The sequence below is a fragment of the Triturus cristatus genome, chromosome 4_1, assembly GCF_964204655.1.
Source record: "Triturus cristatus chromosome 4_1, aTriCri1.1, whole genome shotgun sequence".
Taxonomy (NCBI): Eukaryota; Metazoa; Chordata; class Amphibia; order Caudata; family Salamandridae; genus Triturus; species Triturus cristatus.
The window spans coordinates 417,636,852-417,657,293 of NC_140585.1; the positions used below are offsets into that span (position 1 = coordinate 417,636,852).

Below are 20,442 nucleotides of genomic sequence, written 5' to 3' on the forward strand. Positions count from 1 at the left end.
GCTACACAGGGACCTACAGCTGTCACTTCAACTACACCACAGTCTGTCCTAACTTCCACCAACCACACTAAGGTTCTCGACATGCAGACAGTACTACAGCATCTCCCTTGGCCACAGTGATCCCAGGGGAGGACATTTTAGCTCCACATATGTGCCTGCACAAAGTATCTTATGTGGAAAGATCTCCTGGTTGTTCTTGGAAAAGACATGAAGAGGAAGGACCTTGTGAAAATTTCAGCCTGAGCTTCCTCAGCCAAGGCACACTTCTCCCAGATTGACACGGAGAGAAGACCAACCTGAAGTTGATTCTTTCCAGCCGTCTCCTAGATGTAAACTCTCCACTACAAATACTGACTCTTAATTGGGTTTACATGCCTATTCTCCAACCTTACCCCAATATTCTAAACTGTTCCATGAAGCGTTTTGTTAACTGATAACTTTTCAGCATTCCAGAAAGTCTCCAAGAGAACAGTAAGAGAACTTGATATTTTGTGTTGTAGACTTTGGTTGTATTTACATTTCGCAGATAAAATATCAGTCTAAACCTAGGAAGCCTCTTGTTCCAATCCTCCTGAAACCTTTGAAGGACATCTTTCTCACTCGTTTTTTTGAATGAGCAGAGGGAAAATATGTAAAGAAAATCAAGCCTGGAGCCCCCGACTTGAAATTTACGAAACGTAATCCTCCATTGGATTTTGTTATTGTAGTTGTGGCAAAGAAGATCTAAAATGACAGTGGCTCTGCTTCATAAACAGTATGTTGGGTTCCTTCAGCAATAATGTTTTCCAGATGTTAGCTACTGTATCGGAGTTTAGTTCCACCCACAGCTTTATAAGATTTTATGAATCAGTTCATGGAGTATATGCCTTAAGGTAAAGGAAATCACTTAATGAGTTTGTAAAAAAACATATGCTTACGTTTAGCATAGTAGGTGCAGTAAGGGGTACCTCTGACCTTTCTACAGATGATTATATCTGCAGTCTGTCAATAAGAAATTTGTTTCATCTCAGTACAACATAAGATCTCTGACCGGCCATTCACTGGATTGTCTTTCTTTGATTTCCTCATGGACAACAACATCTACAAAAATTGATTCGAAAATAAGACCTTAAAATCTGTAAGATGTAACAAAAAAGAAAGGAAATTCCCACTTCAGGATTTATAGAAAAATTAAAAACAGGTTCACATTCTCTACTCAAAAGGAGATCTTAAATAACAGCAACAGCAATAGCCAACAGCCATCAGCCTCAGCAGGAAAAGCTAAAAAAGCAATGACTACTGTTCAGCACCCCTGAGAAGAGACCAAAAGGCAAGCCAATGCGAGATATTGTGCAAAATGGGTACTAAGTCTTTGAGTTCCCATATGACTCCATCTTCATCAATATCTACATACTTCAATTCCGCTGATTTTTTTTTTTCTTCTAAGTTGGACTGGCTGGTTCAAGAGATAAATATCCTGCTGAAGGCCACATATTTTCAACCCATTAAAGGAACAAGGGAGGTTACTCTTGCTTTTTTCTGATTAAAAGGAAGGGCTCGAAACAGATTTTTCACCTGATACATAATCTCAAGCAGGTGAACAACTTGGTCAAATGGGAAACATTCAGGATATTGGCACTGCGGCAGATTTGTCCTAATCTTCATCAAGGATTCTGAATGCAAGCCTTAGACCAACGGGATGCATATTTTAGTGTTCCAGTCTGGACAAAGAAATTTGTTTCAGAGTGAAGAAATGCCACCAATATAGACTTTCTTTATGTCCTGAAAAAAGTTAACACAGCCTTTTTAAAATACATAGCTGTGGTAGCTGCTTTTTTCCAATAAAGGGGATTATTTTTTTATCCAGACCCAGACAGCAGCGTATCAAAGCATTCTCTGAGCAGAAGCTTCTACAAGGCTTACAAATGTCACGATTTAGGCATGCAAATCAATGTGAGCTAATCAACTCTAAATCAGGTGGCCTATATATTTTTTTTGTAAACATATTTTATTCAATTTGTATATTTGGTACAATAGCTGCCTGAAGGGACCATACATGAATGAGATTTCAAAGTAAATGCTGTACTGGACCAACTAGGAATACTATGATCAAAAGAAGAAGAAAAGGAAAATAAACAACCATAACAAAACTAGCACAGATCCAGCACCCCCACTCCCTCCCACCCCGCCATTTCCACATTTGTCTAACTGAATAATTCTATTTAGTGCATAGAGCTTCTGACGATTCCACCATCGGCAGGTCGGTGTGCCCTATATTTAGAAGCGGAGTTAAGCATGCAAAAGGAACCGTGGCTGCTTCCCAGGAGAGATTACTTTCCATTCAGTAGAAATGTGTTTACCTTCAGCGTTCTCCTTCCTCATTAGTCCCACAAGTATCCTCTTCCATTGCTCTTTTGTATTGTTTGTGTTCCTCGTTTGGTATAGCACATGAGGCTCTCTAAGAATACTTGGAGGATCAGTGGTCCCAGAAGGCAGAGAGGCCTAGGTTGGATTAGTTGACGGAAGCATTACAGTCTCCACAGTGGTGGTGTTGGCAGGGCTATTTGCCCGAGAGTTTTACCATTTCGCTACCTGTAAGCAAATCAAGCCTTGGCAATGAACTTTTCCTTCAAAGCACTGCTCAAAGGAAATGTTTTAAGAAGGTGACATTTATCACATCACTGTGCAAGAGTGGGTGGCAGTACATCTGGCTTTGCGGCCTTTCATTCCTGCCATCACATGCACTTCTAGTCTCCTTCATGTGGACAACACAGACATGGTGTTTTTTTTACCTGTGCAAACAAAGAGGGACGAGATTCAGAATCCTTTCCAAATAAACACAATGAATGTGGCACTGGAAGCTGGCAAATAACATCGAGCTTTTAGCAATTGAATGGCCTTAACCATCATCTTCTGGAACAAGACAAGTACTTTCCAAACAAGAAAATGCTTACAGAATTTTGTTCATATTATGAATGTCCATACATAGATCTTTTCGCTACAGAAGAAAATGCAAATTGTCTTCTCTACGGGTTCCCAAACTCATAGCCTGGAGAGAGTTGAGAAATTGATCAAAATAATTTATTTTCCCAATGATTCCTCTTCTCACAGTAGTGATCTCCAAGTTGAAACGCAGCAATCCATTGAGGATTTAATAGTCCTCTTTGCGGTACCTGGATCCATTCAACCACATGAGAAACTTCCATACAGACTGGCTCTTCTTTCCAGGATTTCAGACAGGACCTTCTATCCCAGCTTTTCGTTGCTGTATTTCACTGCCTGGCACTTGTGTACTAATTATGTTTTACTTGTGGAAATACAGGATTAGGTCACATTGAAGCTTGGGAGTAAGGTACAACTACTCGCAGAAAATGCTTGTGAATCATGGATGGGTATCCAGGTCTAATTAATAAAGTAGTACAACACAGCTACTAAAAAAAGTGAACTGGGCCCATATTAGTTTCCATTCTGCAACATTCTTTCCTGGACTGCTGGAGTGAGCCAGATACCCCGATTAATTTGGGCTCCCTTTGATAGATTGTCTGGCTCTTTCACCTTTGCTTCCATTTTCCCAATGCTTCTCACTGTAAAATGCTGGAAATCCTTGAGCTGTATAGAGAAATCCATAACAGACGTTCGTTTTTATATGACTCCTAGTCTGATTTCTGCCCTTGTTCTAACTCTTCCCAATCAGTTCTCCAATTGTGCATTAATCACTTTGACTGCAAGCTCTGTGTTCTTTGCTTTGGCGTTCATACCTTTGTGTAGAGCTTTTATTGCTTTTACTAGGGTCCTTTGGTCAATAGTTTATTTCTACTCCTCCTTCGTGTCAATGCTCCTTTTTTCTCCTCTTTGGCCTCTTCACAAGTACTTACTATTGGCTTAAAATAAATTACTATTGTTCATCTTTTCTGGCATTTCAGAGGCTTATCTCTGTGTTTTGTAAGATGTGGATTCTCCTAGTTCAAAAGAAAGTGATCCACCCTTCTTTTCATTTGCACAGGGATTAGCATGAAAGTCTGGCAAGTATCCTGCCTCGGGGACATAATCTTTTCTGTTTTGATTCCCCATCTGTTGAGGGTTAGAGTTGGTGTGTTTGTCGCACGAGGAGGACAGTAGGATGTGCAAAGGCCTATCCGAGGAAACTCAGTGATTTAAATGGGTATGGAGTAGCAAAGGCAGAGACGCACATCCCACAGACTCTTATCACTGGTGTGCGCTCCAAGCACTGTGTCAAGCATTTACATGAGCCCAGGCCAGAGACCTCTCTTCTGCTGGAGGAGAGGCAGTGTCACCAGTAGCACTGGCTTTTTTATTTTTACATCAGTGAAGCAATTCTGCTAGAACGTTTTCCAGACTTTCAGACATTTTGTGACTGTCCAGAGTAGAGACGACAGCTGCAAGTGGATGATAGTACTTTAGCTTAACCTTCCACTTTCTGCCTGTGGCATTTTGTTTATATGTTATTTTATGTGTCTAATCGTTGCCTACCCTATGATGCTAGCGCGACTGTCAGTCACAGCCTTGATGACATTCATCTGGTGCGTTTAATTGAGAATGCATTGGCCATGTTTTTGCATTTGGAAATGTGGTGTGGCTCATGACAGTCTTATTTTTGCTGGTGTTAGCGCGAGTATGCTGCACAGCTATTAACCGACAGGTGCAGCTTGTGAGTGACACGGTGAGGATTCACCTATGTCTGAGTGTGAGAATAAGGGTTCGCTGCCGGAAGCAAGACTTCCTACCCTTGTTCTGAAAATCCTGGGCAACCAGGCTTTGCCAGAGTTTTCCATGAGCGAGAAGCTTCTAGCTGACAATGCTCAGGAGATAGACTAAGAGTGTCTTACTGGAAGGGGGGATACGTGTGTTAATTGCTGCACAAGCCTAAAGAGGCCTTGTGATGAATGAAAGAATACCTGATGGAGGTAGTCTACCTTATAAGCGCCCCCTGAACAGAAGTGGGATATAAGTCATAAAAACAGCTTAAGAACTGTTATATCTGTGTGTATATTCTCAGATACTGACTCTAAGAGGCCTCAGGATACCTTTTCTAACCTGGGATCTGTTGAGGCTAACCATCCGGTGGTTTGCTAGTAGAAAGGAGAAATTACAAGTTAGTGCATTTCTAAAGACGAGTCATTTGGATGAGTTCCTGGTTCCCAGGGATGTCATCCAGAATCCCAAGTTTCAACCATCAACTTTGGAACCGTCCACATCAACTTGAGTGCAGGGGTGTGGTGTTTAATAAAATATCTACTTGTCCATGGGACAAGATTCATCATAAATCTACTTGTCCTGTGAAAAAATCTACTTGTCCCTTTGGTGCCATGTAGCGCGGTGGCAAATTATGGCAGATATCTTGTTATAGCCAAGCTCTGTATACACCCTCTCTGATTATGCCAGGACTAATACTATAGTGGGGCTTGAATACTAGCAATTTCCTTATTTTGCTTCCTTTCTGCAGATCTACATACTGGGACTGGAGAAAGCAGTAAGCAAGAGTTCCAGGGTTGAAATGCCCTTTCGAGACTGCGTAAACCTACTAACTTGCATGTTTTAAGGGGTTTCACCAGCTCTTCTCTAATCTTCTCCCATACTGAGAAAGGTTGGAACTTTTGCTCCTGACAAGGGCAGAAGTAAAACCTCTTTCAGGGTTGGAAAATAAGAGGTTGGAGAGAAAGTGAACTTGTAAACGCTCAACAGATTTTCACAGAGCAAATCTACATATGCATATTTGCTACTTCTAAAATACAGTACACAAATATTTTCAAGGAGTACGATTTCCTGGTCACTTCAATAAATTGTTCTGAACTCATGAAATACGTAAATCTGCACTAATGCTAAGACCGATTACTTGGGTGTACTTTTGTGAGTTTCTTTCAGAACTGGGCCCCTAATTAGGTGTGGCATTAACCAAGACCTTTTGTTTTTGTTAAAATTCTATCTCTGTCTATCAGCTGGCTTCCTTGTGAGTGACAGCATTCTGTTCTTTCACGAGGAGCATATCAGCACACTAAGTAGTTTTGTTCAGTGCCAGGAACTACTGTGTCAATTTTTGCTTTTTGAGACAAAAATATTGTGACTTTTTGCCAGTGTTTGTTACAATGGTGAGGGACAGACCTCTCCTACAACCATAAAGTTTTACAAAAGCCATGTCAAAACAAGACACTCTTTGACAAAACCAAAACACTGACCACCAATGTCAGACATGTTGGATTTGCCTGTGCTTTTTTATTTTCATGTTTCTCATAATCTGAACATTTTATTTTGAAAGCAAAGAATGATCAAACTTGCTTTCAAGCTTCTGCAAATATTTGCATCTAATCCAAGAGCATTCTGGGAGCCTTATACGTAGCCTCATATTGTTGAACTTTGAAAACGTTTCCGCATTTTATTTTTTACTGGAACCACTGTCTGTAGTGCAGTCTGAGCATGCATCTATTTAGAGCACTCACCATAATAATAAAGGCTTGCATTAATGAACCATAAATACAAGTTTGAACAGCATTAACATATGGACACAAATATTACCTCAACTGCAGACAGTTCCCTTCTCTGCCCCAAAATAAGTTACTGTAAACTAGCAGCCAGAGGTTTTGTGCTACAGGGGTTTGGGGGCTACTTGTCCAAGGACAAAATAAACATGAAAACTTGTTGTCCTTGACCCCAGATAATATTTCCTGGGCATCCGGCTATAGGAATCCCACATCCCTTGAGTGGTAGACTGTACCTCATGTTGTATTTGCATTAAATAAACCTTATAAATTGTAAAGATCTTTTAAAACATGAAAATGCACTATTGTTTTACAAATGCACTTACCTCATTGTGTCTTTAAAAGAACCGTTTATTATTTATTTTTCAGCAACACAATCAACCTTTTAAGTAATTTTCCAGTTTCTTGCTTGGATGTGCTCATTAGTGTTTCAGCAGAAGAAGAAGAATCTTTGAAGTACAACGGTATGAATATGGACGCCATTCAAGTTTTGCTCGATTTTATGGAGATGAGAATAGACAAGGTATAGCTCTCGAACTAAGTTATAGGTCTTACATGAAAGATAGTGCGTCTGAATTTTAAATCCTTAAAAATACATCCTTGTTTTATGGTTGCTCCACACACTGAAATGGAACTTCACTGATTAATTGCATGTAATGAAATGGGGTATAGATGAGTGGTCAAGGCACATGATTTGTTGTTGGCAGGATTCTATTTCAATCATTTAGGTCACTACATGTATTACATTCATCCCTCAAGTTATAACTGATTTTCTATCACATGATTGATGTGTCTTTGTTACACATTCTATTGGTCTCGGGATGGAGGCTGGTGGATAAGGGGGGGGGCATAGTGGTGTGGTGTTTGTCTCCCACTTTGTATGAAAAAAACATGATTTAAAAGGATCTCTATAATTTATGAAAGTTCTTCTGTTGGTTTGGGTGAAGGATGTAGGGAAGAGATGGGACTCTGGGAAGTCGAAGTGTGAAGATCTCTTTTTCAGCACTAATTTAGGACCATGCACACTGGTGTCCAGTGATTTCAGTATTTAGTTTCCCAGCGATATCACCTATACCCTCCTGAAATAGGATCAAGGTTGGGAGTTCAAAAGGTAGTGACTTGAACACTGCCACCAGCTCCTCCTCCTTTCTTATTGATACTACTTGCAGATTCCTCAGCTGATGAATAAGGGAACTGGTTCCTTTGACGTTGATGGCTTCTGTGGAAGCGTTACAAAGCCAGAGCTTTTTTTGGTGGGTGTGTGGGGGGGGGGAGGGGTGAGGGGGGGCAGTCAGGACATGTTGAGGTCCGATCCGCAGAAGTATCCAAGACCACGGGTCTGGCCTGCCCTTTAAAATTGGTACAGAAATATTTATTTATTTAGAGTTTTATGTAGCAAAAGCAAGACAGTTTCGGGGGACAGAGCGATTTACAAGCTCAACGAAGAGGTATGATACAAAACGGGAGGCAATATAAAAAAATGGGATAAGTCCTGAGGACAGTATTTACAAGAACAAATAGGTAGAAGAGAGATAAGAACACAGAGACAATCAAGTTCTGGTATGAGCAGAGTCCTTTGGGTGTCAGAATGATGTGGAGATGGCTGTAAAATTCAGGTACAGCATTGCGGCTGTCGCAGATATGGGCGAGGGCGTGATAAGAAGCAACGACAAACGGGCAGGAACAGGTCACTCATGGAGAGAGGGAGGTATGGCCTCTGTGTCAGAGGAATTTGTTGAATAGTAGAATTTTTACTTCTTTCCTTAAGATGGACGTGGATGGGTTACATCTGATCTTAGGAGGTGGAGCGTTCTAGATTGTGGGGGCAATTCCAAAGAAGGAACTGTTGTAGGTTTTCTTTGTGGGGCATTTTTGTGGCTTAAGTAGTAGGGAACTTATGCTTCTGGAAGATCTGTTTCTACCTGGTAGAATCCGTTTCTGGTTCAGTTAAGAGGGGGGTGTTATGGTGCAATGCTTTATGGGTCATACATTCAATTTAGAGATGGAACCTAGTCTCGTAAGGTAGCCATTTCAGTGATTGGAGGTCAAGCTTTAAATGCTCGCATTTTTTTGATCCTGTGATGAGCCTAGCTTGGCATTCAAAGTAGCTTTTAGCGGTGCAAGTGTGATTTTTGGGAGGCCCACAAGGGTTGCACTACCATAATCTAATTTCAATGACACAAGAGCTTGAACTGCTGTTTTGAGGTCTGCAATGGGGCGCATGCAGTTGATGGTTAGCTCCTCAGGTAGCGGCACTGATGTGGTTTTGCATGGAGAGGGCATTATCCAAAATTATACCTAAGGATTTGGCAGAGTCCATGATGTATGGGGTACAGTTCAAGGCAGTAAGATGAGGGAACCAGTCTTTGATACTAAGGGCAATGGCGGACGGTGAGATCAATTAGAATTCTGTTTTGAGGGCATTGAGTTTAAGGTGTATGAGCCAGCCAATGTTGCGTTTTTGTCAAGGTGTTATTGAGGATATTGATGTCATCAGGAGAGGCAATTTTCATGTAAAGTTGAGTGTCACCCACATACATGTGGTAGGAGATGTGGTTGAGTTTGAGGATTTCGGCTAAGGGCTCCATGTATATGTTCAACAATGTTGGTGAGAGAGTTGAACCTTGGGGTACGCCATGCGAGACTGGTGACTGATCGTAGAGGGCAATGTTGATTATGGTACGCTGAGATCTATTGTGAAGGAAAGAGGAGAACCATTTTAGCATGGTGCCAGAGAGACCCATCCTGTGTTCTAATAGGTTCAAAAGGGTATTATGATTGACCAAGTCGATCGCTGCTGATAGGTCCAGTAGGATTTGTAGGCAAGATTAATTCTGATCAAGTGAGTGTAGGGTATCGTCCGCAATGTGGGACAAGGCAGTTTCAGTGCTGTGACCCAGTCGGAGGCCAGATTGAGACTGGCCTAGGAGTTGGATTTGTTCTATATGATTGCAAAGCTGTGAGTGCAGACATCTTTCTAAGACTTTGGCTAAAGTTGGGATGTTGCAGATAGGGTGGTAGTTGTCTGGGTCGGACTGGTCTGAGTTTATTTTTTTTTTTTTTAGAATAGGAGTAACCTGTCCACTTTTGAGGCAGGCGGGAATGGAGCCTTGGGTAAGTGAGGCGTTGATTATCATAGTCCATTATTTGGGAGTAGGAGGCAAATTGAGTCGTTGAGGAGTTTGGATGGAAGGATATAGTTGAAGTGGTTGGAATATTGCAGCGAGGTCAATAGTAATAAGATGTTGATTTCATCGAAGGTTTTGAAGCCAGACCAGGTGGTATTATTTTTAGGTATGAGGAGAGGGTTTCTTAGACGTTCTTCCTGCACGAGTGGTATGGAGTGTAGGGGGGTTCACATGGTAAGAGTTTCATAGCGTTCTGGATGGTGATTAGAATGGTTTCTCAACAAAGAGGGAGGGAAAGATTTTGCAGTTGAGTAGTGCTTTGTTGTCTGAGGATGGAGAATTTTGTTTGCTGTTCATCTGTTTTTTTAAAAATAATTTCGAACAGTTTTTTGGTCTATGAATTGCCGTGTCAATTTGATTTCGGAAGAGTGCTGCTTTAGAGTTTCTGATGTGCCTATTGCAGGTGCTTCGTCATTGTCCTCTTGTCCTAGAAGTTTGAGGTTGAGCAGAGAGAGGGTGTGTCTCTCTGCTCTTTCTGCAAATCTGAGGAATCTGGTTTTCTCGTTATTGTTACTATTGAACCAGGTGTTGGTTCTTTTAGATAGAATTCTCTTAAGTGTTTTGGGAGCAAAGTGTTCGTGATTTTAGACATAGAGTCGATGTAGTGCTCAATGAGCATCATACATGGAGGAGGACGGGAATATGATGCCATTACTGAAAGCCGAGTTAGTGATTGGGTTAATGTTGCTGGTATCTCAGACCCAATGTTTGGCTTTCTCAGGTTAGCCCTTAGAGATGATTGACCTTTCTGAGATGAGGAAGGGGATGCAGTGGTGGTCAGCTCAATTTCAAGGCAGGATAGATTTAGTTTGTATGGTATGCTCTCTAGCAATGATTAAATCTAACGTAGCCCCATTTGTTATTGGTTGGGTTGTTGCAGGCTTGGATAAGGTTGAGGTCCTGGAGGAAGGATTTAAAACTGTTCACAAGAGGGTTGTTGGAATTGTTCCAATGAATGTTGACGGTTCCAAGAAAATTCTGGTTGTTATGATAATCATTGTTAGAGGAGATGATCTCCATGATCTGTTCGTTGAACTAGTGGTTATCTCCAGGAAGGTAGTAAGAGGTGTAAAAAGAGCACATTGAATTGTCATTGGTGGAGATGTTGATTCTAAGGTATTCGCAGGAGGGCAGTGATGAAACGTGTGATTGTTTCATAGATAGTGTGGATCTGTATAGGTAGGCTAGGCCTCCTCTGAATGGTCTGGTCTGATGATATCATGACTGGGGGGGCGAATAGTATGTCAAGAACTGGGGATGAAGATTTGTTCAGCTAAGTTTCAGTAAGTATAAGGATGCCATGGTCCAAGTTAAGTATAAGATCATCTATGTCCGCTGCGAGTTTCACAGCTGAATGACTGAGTAATGAGCATTTAAGGTATGTTTTGGGGGTATTCCTAGACGTATGTAAAATGGAAACATGTTTGAGGTGTACTTTGTTTATTTACCGAGTGCTGGGGAGGGACGTCCTGAGAGGGTGAGTGAGAATAGTCTCGATTTTAGTAGTAAGTATAGTGTGGTCGGCTGGAGCATGGGTAGAAGTGTCTAAGAGGGAGAGTATATCGGTATTGGAAAACTGTCTGACTAGCTTATTGGGACAAGAGGAGTGGTTCTGCTTCGGCCTAGAGTGTTGATTTTCTGGAGGGGAGTCCTATATGAGGATAGCTTGTGTTCAAGATTAGAGGTGATATGAGCTAGTTGAAGGATGTTAGCCCTAATCAGCTGCAGTTCAGATTTTATAGTGTTGAACATGAAGTGTAACGACTCAAAGGGGCTCCTGGCTAGGGGATGCACTGTAGTGTGGAGACTGGCCAAATCAGGACAGTTGAGGGAGCCAGCATCGGTAGGGTCAGCATTCACAGCTTTGGGAATGGTTGGTTGAGAGGGAGTGGTGGGTGTACTGATCCTATTGATGGACATGTAGCTGCAGGGGTCTAAAGAAGAGGGAGGAATACAGATGTCGGAGTGTTGTTGATGTGGGAGAGTGCCAACATTATCGCTGGAGGGAGGGGATGTGTTGGATTGCAGTGATTTCTGTGGAAAAATGGGTGTCCACCAGAGGTGAGATGTGGGAAGAGGGGAAAGGAGGGGTGGAAGAGATGGGTTGTCTAATGGAGAAAAATCAGGGGAGAGTTGCGAGGGGGGCAGGTGAGGGAGTGGCAGAGAATATGTTCTTGAGGTAGGGGAAGAGATCAACAGAGAATTCCAGATTGCGATATGAAGATTGAAAGAGCATGGTGCTGTTATTATAGATGAAGACAATGGCAACTGCATTTTACAATGTGGAGGGCGCTATAGTAGGTTTATGGCTTGTTGAATTTCCTTGGTGAATGTGGTGTTGAGTGAGGAGGATAAGACTTTCCTCCATTGAGCATGTCGCTTGGTATTGAAGATGAGGTCATTCAGTAGGGTACCCTTGTTGACGCCTAAGTAGAGGTCGTTGATGTGAGTTTCTATTTTTTAATTTCTTTTATTGTCTTTATTGAAATTTTTGATACAGAGTAAAATTGCATCTGACATTGCACAATAAAGATTGATCATATCGTCCGATTACTTGGGCTGAGGTCCGCTCTAAACTTCTGCAACATCATGTACAATCTCTGAAGGGCAACAGAATGCAGTGTATATAATAACTATTAATTCACACATGTAAATAGGGAGGGGTACCTCTATGAGGAACGAGTGGAGTTTGGAAACACTCATACATGTTCTGGTCAAGGGTGTTGTTAGAAATGGGGTCTCTAGATGGCAAGGGCTTGTACCTTTGTCCAAATAGGGACCCTTCTTCCTAGTCAGGATAAGGGAGTTACACTCCTAAAATAACCCCTGCGCACCCCCTTGGTAGCTTGGCACGAGCAGTCAGGCTTATTTTGGAGGCTGTCTGTAAAGCATTTGCACATAAACCACAGTAATACAGTGTAAGCACTATAAAAGGAACCCACACCAGTTTAGAAAAATAGCCAATATTTTTAGGTCTCGCTGAACCAGCGCATGCGCTGCTCTGCGAGAAATTTGCGCCACCTCTGTTCCTTGGGGAGTAGTCTCCTGCTAAGGAAGACTACAGGCTGGTCTAGGCCCTCTTCGTTCAGCTGTGAGAGCACCGCTCCCACACCATGCTCTGAAGCGTCAGTCTGCACAACGAATTCCTTGGAGAAGTCGGGTGCCTTGAGCACGGGTGCCGTACACATGGCGGCCTTCAGGGCATCAAAAGCAGGATTCAGTTCAGATCACCTTCTTGGGCTGCTTCCTGGAAGCCAGCTCGGTTAAGGGGGCAACAATGGTGCCATAACCCTTAACGAATCTCCGGTAGTACCCGGTGAGTCCTAAAAAGGCCCTCAGCTCTGTCTGGGTCTTGGAGGCTCCCAAGCCAGAATGGTGTCAATCATGGGTTGTAGGGGCGCCACCTGGCCGCTTCCTACCTGGTGTCCCAAGTACACCACAGAACCCTGCCCGATCTGGCACTTACTGGCCTTGATCGTGAGGCCTGCCGTCTGCAGCGCCTTCAACACTTCACTGAGGTGCTGCAAGTGTTCTTCCCAGATGGAACTGAACACTGCAATGTCATCCAGGTTGGCAGCACTGAAATCCTCCAGCCCAGCCAACAACTGGTTGACCAACCTCTGAAAGGTGGCAGGGGCATTCTTTAACCCAAAGGAACTGATAATGTCCTTTTGGGGTTGAAAATGCTGACCTCTCCTTGGCCCCATCGGTTAAGGTAATCTGCCAGTACCCAGACGTTAAATCAAAACTTGGCAGCTCCCAACCGATCAATGAGTTCATCAGCTCTGGGGATGGGGTGTGCCTCAGTCCTGGTGACGGCATTGAGCCCACGGTAGTCCACACAAAACCGCAGTTCTGGAGTGGCACCAGGTGCAGCAGCCTTTGGGACCAAGACCACTGGGCTGGCCCAAGGACTGCTGGAAGGCTCGACTACCCCTAATGCCAACATCTTAGAGACCTCCTCTTTGATGCTGGCCTTGACCCGATCAGACAACCTGTAAATCATGTGCTTCACAGGCGGGCTGTCACCGGTGTCCATGTCATGGGTACACCAGTGAGTAACACCGGGGGTCAGGGAGATCAGTGGGGCAAACTGTCCCAACAACCGGTGACAGTCGCTCTGCTGCTCTGTGGTCAGTGTAAGGGAGAGGATCACACCTTCCACTGACCCATCACCTTCCTTGGCTGACAGGAGGTCAGGGAGAGGCTCACTCTCCTCTTCCACCCTGTCACTGGTCGCCAAGAGCATGCTCACTTCAGACCTCTTGAAGTGGGGTTTGAGGCGGTTCACATGGAGGTCCCTCAAAGGGTCCCTGTGAGCCTGCAAATCCACCAGGTAGGTGACATCACTTTTGCGCTTCACCACCTCAAATGGCCCAGTCCACTTGTCCTGCAAGACACAAGGTTCCACTGGGGCCATGACCCATACTTTTTGTCCAGGTTGAAATTCGACCAGAGTGGCATTCTGGTCATACCACTTCTTCATTTCTTCCTGGCTTGCTTCCAGGTTCGCCTGAGTGAGTTTCCTGAAGCAGGCAGTTTGGTTTCAGAATGCCAGCATGTAACTAAAGGCATCCTGGGGAGTTTTCCTGGGAGCTGCCTCCCAGCCTTCCTTCACCAAACTTAGAGGTCCTCTCACAGGGTGACCATACAGGAGCTCAAAGGAGCTGAACCCAAGAGACTTCTGTGGTATCTCCCTGTATGCAAAGAGAAGGCACGGCAAGAGGACGTCCCACTTACGCCTCATGGGTTCTGTTAGACCTTTAATCATGCCCTTCAAGTTCTGGTTGAATCTCTCTACCAGACTGTTACCTTGTGGGTGGTAAGGAATGGTGAACTTGTAAGTCACACCACATTCCTTCCACAGGGATGACATATACTTAGATATGAAGTTGGTCCCTCTGTCAGAAACCACCTCTCTGGGGAACCCCACTCGGGAAAAGATCCCCTTTAACGCCCGTCCCACCACTGGCACCGTCGTCCTGAGAGGGATTGCCTCTGGGTACCGGGTGGCATGGTCCACCAAGACCAGGATGTACCTTTTGCCCATGGCGGTCTTGGGATCCAGTGGCCCCACAATGTTCATCCCTACCCTTTCAAAGGGTGTTCCAACAACTGGAAATGGTTGGAGAGGAGCTTTGGCCTTCCTCCCACTCTTAACACTTGCCAGGCAAGTTTGGCAAGACCGGCAATGTCCATCTGACTGCTTTCGCATTTGGGGCCAGAAGAAGTGGGTGACAAACCTGTCAAAGGTCTTGTCCTGCCCCAAATGTCCTGCCAAAGGCACGTCATGAGCCAGACCCAGTAGGAAGGTCCTGAAACGCTGGGGTACCACCAGCACACGGGCTGACCCAGGCTCAGCGACCTTAGGCTCACTATACAGGAGATCATTCTCCCAATAGGTCCAATAGGAGACGGACTGATCACCAGCTGCCTGGTCTGCAGCCTGCTGCGGCAGACCCTCTAGAGAAGGGCACTCTTTCTGCTCCTTTCAGAATTCCTCCCTGGTGGGACCCCCATCTTGCTGCCAATGGGTCAGCTCAGAGATGTCCCCCAGTTCAGATACCTGCTCCCCTGTAGGCACCGGGGCATCCCCCTCAAGGTCCGCCTCCTTCCAGTCCGTGGGAACTTGAGGGGCCGGTTTCCCGCGCCCCCTGCCCTTTCTGTTGGCAGGGACTTGGACCACTGTTTCAGGCTCCAAGTTCTCTTGACCACCCTCTCTGGCCGCCATTGAGCGAGTGGACACGCATGCCCACTCTGGCAACCCAAGCATCTCCAAGTGAGACCTGAGCTCAACATCCTTCCACAAGGACTGCTCCAGGTCGTTACCTAGCAGACAATCTACAGGCATGGAAGGGCTCACAACCACCCTCAAGGGACCTCAGACCCCCACCCCGCACTCAAAGGGAACCTGCGCCATCAGACACTACCGCTATGAATTGTCTACCGCAATTGGTGGAATGCCCCTGGGACTACCTGCTTCTCAGAGACCAGGTGACACCGGACTGAGGTCACACAGGCTCCAGTATCTCGGAGAGCCTCTACCCTTTTCCCATTGATGGTCACCCAGGTGCTGTATTTCTCTGTGTTTCCTGGGACCATCTCACTGTCCCCTAGTGAGACGAGGGTCATTCTGCGGGGTCCCGACCCTTCTGTGGGTACTCCTCCTTCTCCCCAAGCGCTACACTAGCCAACACTTTGGACTGCCCACTGATGGGTGGCTGCGCCCCCTTTGAGCATCTGGGGTCCCCCTTCATGTGCCCCACCTGGTCACATGCAAAACACTTGCGGGGGCCGGTCTCAGCAGGCTTTCCTGACGAGACCCCTTGTTTCCTATCTCCGGGGGGATGGGAACCTTTACCCTGGGTGTTAGTTTGGGGCTCTTTAGAGAACTCCTGTGCTTTACCCTTGTCCCCCCCACTTTTCTGCTGGGGACCCTGCCTACCTTTGGCTGAGTCCCCCCCAAACGCTTTCTTGTGAACCCTGGTACTCTCCCAGCGGTCCGCCTCCATAGCAAGCTTCCTGGGGTCAGTCAGCTTACTATCAACTAGGTGCTGGTGCAGATCTGCAAAACCTAGACTAGACCAGTGTTCCCATGCAATCAAATTGTAGAGCCCCTGATAATCTGTCACATTACTGCCCTTCACCCAGCCATCCAGTGACTGGCAAAACACATCCACACATTCCAACCAAGAGTTGGCATCAGACTTCTTACTGGACCTGAACTGATCCCTGTACTTTTCAGGAGTAAGACCATACTTAGTGAGGAGGGCGTCCTTCATGTCTGTATTGGTGAGGTGATACCCCATACCCAAAGCTATTAAAGTATCCCTTGCTTCTTCTGGGAAGAGTGGTCACAATCCTGCTCCCCAATTCTTCTCAGGGACCCCATTCATATGGATTGCTGCCTCGTACCCATGAAACCACCTTTGTAGGTCATGCCCCTTCTTGAATTCCTTGTGTACATTCTTAGTGATATGCACAATTCTGTCTGTCTTTCTTGACGGGTTGCTGCTGCCATCTGAGCTGGCTTTACTCCTCTGATACAGCTTTTTAATCCTGAGTTCATAATCGAACATCATTCTCTTTTCTTCCATGGCTAACTTAAGTTTCTCCAGTTCTGATGCTACCTTCCTTGCTTCCCGTCTGTCCTCCAGCTCTTCTGGGGACAGGCTACTGCTGAGGCCTCCCCCCTCCCAAAAGCACATCCACCCTAGGACTAAGCTCCTCAACTTCGCTACTAAGATCACCAGATTGCCCACTGGCATCTCTGGCTGCTACCCAGACCATCAGCGCCTTTTGTAGCTCATCCTTCCTAGTGAGGCCTCTGACTTGGACTTTTAAGTTCTTGCAAATTGATTTCCATTCACTAACATTGTAGGCTTCCAACCTATCCTCCTCAAAGGCAATTTCCAGGGATGCAACGGATGATGCTCTTGATTCCGTCATGACGAAGTAGCGAGTTCAAAACTGGCAAGATCAAAAATAGGCCAGAATGAAAAAAAACTAGTATGTGGCACGTAATGGTCTGCGATATGTTAGTAGTGCACACCAATCACTGTAAGTCAAGTGCAAACGCAAGTCCTATCCTCACTGCTGCCACCAATGTTAGACATGGGGTTCTCTAGTTGGCAAGGGCTTGTACCTTTGTCCAATTAGGGACCCTTCTTCCCGGTCAGGATAAGGGAGTTACACTCCTAAAATAACCCCTGCTCACCCACTTGGTAGCTTGGCATGAGCAGTCAGGCTGATCTTAGAGGCAGTGTGTAAAGCATTTGCACATAACCTATAGTAATACAGTGTAAGCACTACAAAAGGACACCACACCAGTTTAGAAAAATAGCCAAGTTTTTTATATACTTAAAGACCAGTCCAAAAACAAAACAGATCCACAATACAGTACCTATGAGCCAATAGTGGTCAAAATGAGCTTTAAAAACAGTTCCTTGATGTCGATAGCTCCGTCTGTGGCAATCACAGCGTCATGAGCAAACAACTCCAAACAGTTCTGGTTGACCGCGGCGTCGCGGGCCAGCTACGGTGTCGGGAAGACCCGCAAACAGTACCTTTTGGAGATGCAGGCGCCCACGACCTCTTCGTTGAGTTTCCGAAAACACGGCGGTTCCAGAGGTTGGTACAGGAGTCGTCGGGTCCGCGAAGTTACACGCGTTGCAGGTCGATCTCCTCTCTGATGGAGTCTGGTGTGATTTCCTGGCAGGAGATGAAGACGGCATTGTCAGAGGCAGACCAGGCCCTTTGAGATGCAAGGAAATCTCCTCCCTCTTCCCCCATCGCAGCCCAGGTTTATTCAGTCCTTTTCTGACCCACCTAGACTATCTGGAGCCACTCCTGCTCCCCCAGCTTTCTGTCATCCAAAACCCAGACAGGCAATCCACATTCCAGCAGAGGCACACTGGATGACTGAGCAAGAAAATACCTACTTTCTAAAAGTCGTATTTTTGAACACAGAATGTAAAAATCACCTTCACTGAAAGATGCATCTTTAGATTCTGAGTTCAGGCATACTAAATTGTATTTTCCTACCTAGTTCCCTGGGCCAGTTATGTTTATAAGATGTTCTAAACAAACTTCCCATTCTGTCCTATGGGGAACAGCTAGCCTTACAATAGTGAAAAACTAAATGGGCTGTAATTCACTATCAGGACATGCAACACACACCAGGGCATGTCCTACCTTTCACATACACTGCACCCTGCCCACAGGGGTACCTTGGGCCTTCCTTAGGGGTGCCTGACATGTAAGAAAAGGGAAGGTTAGGGACTGGCAAGTGTGTGAACTGGCCAAGTCGACATGGCAGTTACCAACTGCACGCAGACTCTGCAAGGGCAGGTCTGTGTTACCTTTTTAAGGCTACTCACGTGGGTGGCACAATTAGTGTAGCATTTGATTTACAGGCCCTGGCACACTCAGTGCACTTTACTGGGGACTAACAAGTAAAACAAATATCCAATCATGGAAACACCAATCCATAACACAATTTACCACAGGAGCACTTGCACTTTACCACTGATCAGCAGTCAAAGAGTCAAAACCAGGAAAGCAGAAAGCGAAACCTCTAGGGAAACACGCCAAAACATGCCAAGTCTAACCGGTGTGGAGATATATACGGAAGGGTGACCAAATGTCTTCGGGACGAGATGTGAGGTGTTGTAGATTAGCATAGTCCTCCCCCATACTCTCACATCTACTCATGCTGTCCACCCGTTCTTTAGCGGAGAGCTGTCTGATCCCTCCCCATCTCAGAGATATCTCCCTCTTGCCCAGCAACAGTGCCATACAAACCAGTAGGCAGATCGTCTGGAGTACTTTGAAGGTGTAGCCCAACAAGGGGACCACTGGGTTGCAGGGTCATCTTATAGTCTGCCATGTCTGAGGTGTGGGAATATATATTTCTCCAATAACTGGCAATCATCAGGCATGTCCAAGTTAAGTGGGCAGAGTCTGCTCCGGGAGCTTTGCATTTCAAACATTTGTCAGATCTGGTACAATCCAACTTGGCAATATCCGTTGGGGAGAGATAACACCCATGTAAATATTTGAAGTGTATCAATTGTTGTCTGTGATTGATGGAAATATGCTTTATTTGTGCACAGCAATAGCCCCACACTTGGTCTGAAAGCGGGGCTCCTAGTTCCTTCTCTCAGACCTCCCGCACCTGTGTGTTGGAATCCATACAGGCGTGGTATAGCTTTGATATCATATGCCTGCCATCAGATGCTGTAATTACCAAGGACAGGGGTGGAAAATCGTCTGGTGAGAGTGGGTATGTGGAATTAAGATATCTGATGGTGCTCTGGAGTCTCTTGAAAACAAAGCGATCAATGTAGGAGGTGTTTTGCACCCCCATGTATCAGCTGCATAACGTATCCATTGGGAAATATGTCGCCAAGGGTAGCCAATGAGTGTCTGCTAAGCGTTCGTTTAACTAATACTTCCCTTGCAGGTGGAATCCAAGGGTTATCTGATGAAGGGATGGCGTTCGAGTAGAGGGGGGCCGCTATTCAACATGCGTCGCAGACTGCAGCAGGTCGTGGAGACCGTCTGTATGTCTTCGGTTTCTAGCGGTATGCCCGAGGTAGTTTCTGCAAGTGGAGTAGTCCGTCCAGCTGAGCGCGCTCTGGGGGCATATACGGAAGGCGTGCGTCTGGGTGATACCAATGATATGTGTAATAGCATTGGGATGCGAGGTAATAAAGGTAGAAGTCTGGTACTGCAAGGCCTCCATGCTCATAAGGAAGGATCAATGTTTCCCAGCGCACCCGTTGGTGGCCCCCCACCCATAATAATCATAAGAGTATGCCACGAAGGTTACGGAGGAAGGATTGTGGCAGTGGAATGGGTATATTGGTAAATATAAAAAAAGTGGCAGCACCACCCTCTTAATAATGGCCACTTGCCCCACCAATGAAAGAGGTTACTTAAGCCATCTGTCCACCTGTGCAGTCAAGGCCACCACTGCACCCCCATAGTTACGTTGGAGGACCTGATCCTTATCTCTCTGTAGTTGGATACCCAGGTATTTAGTACTGGTCGGTGGCCCTCCCAAGAGGATACTCCGGAGATTTTCTTTGTTAAGGTTGACGATTTTGTGTTTGAGATTTCTCATGGCTTTTTGGTTAGGTTTGGCGGGTAGTTTATTAGGTATTAGTCATTTCATACATAGAATAGTAGGGCGTTAAGCTTGCTGGCATGGGTAAGATCCTTGCTGGGTGATGCAAGCTGGGGAGAGCAGATGGGGCCTCTTACAGATATACGTCCTT

At 45.3% G+C, this 20,442-nt stretch overlaps 1 protein-coding gene across 6 annotated transcripts in view; it reads left to right on the plus strand.

Annotated features, from left to right (window-relative positions):
- The window catches only part of RIC8B (RIC8 guanine nucleotide exchange factor B), a 462,890-nt gene that overhangs the window by 203,817 nt on the left and 238,631 nt on the right, over positions 1-20,442 (plus strand). For all 6 annotated transcript variants that reach the window (XR_014981275.1, XR_014981276.1, XM_085652537.1 and 3 more), the window contains one exon: positions 6,843-6,996. Coding sequence is in view for 4 of the 6 variants with exons in the window: in XM_085652537.1 (XP_085508663.1) it covers positions 6,843-6,996 (154 nt within the window). In the remaining 2 variants the exon portion in view is untranslated. The remainder of the gene's footprint in view (positions 1-6,842; positions 6,997-20,442) is intronic.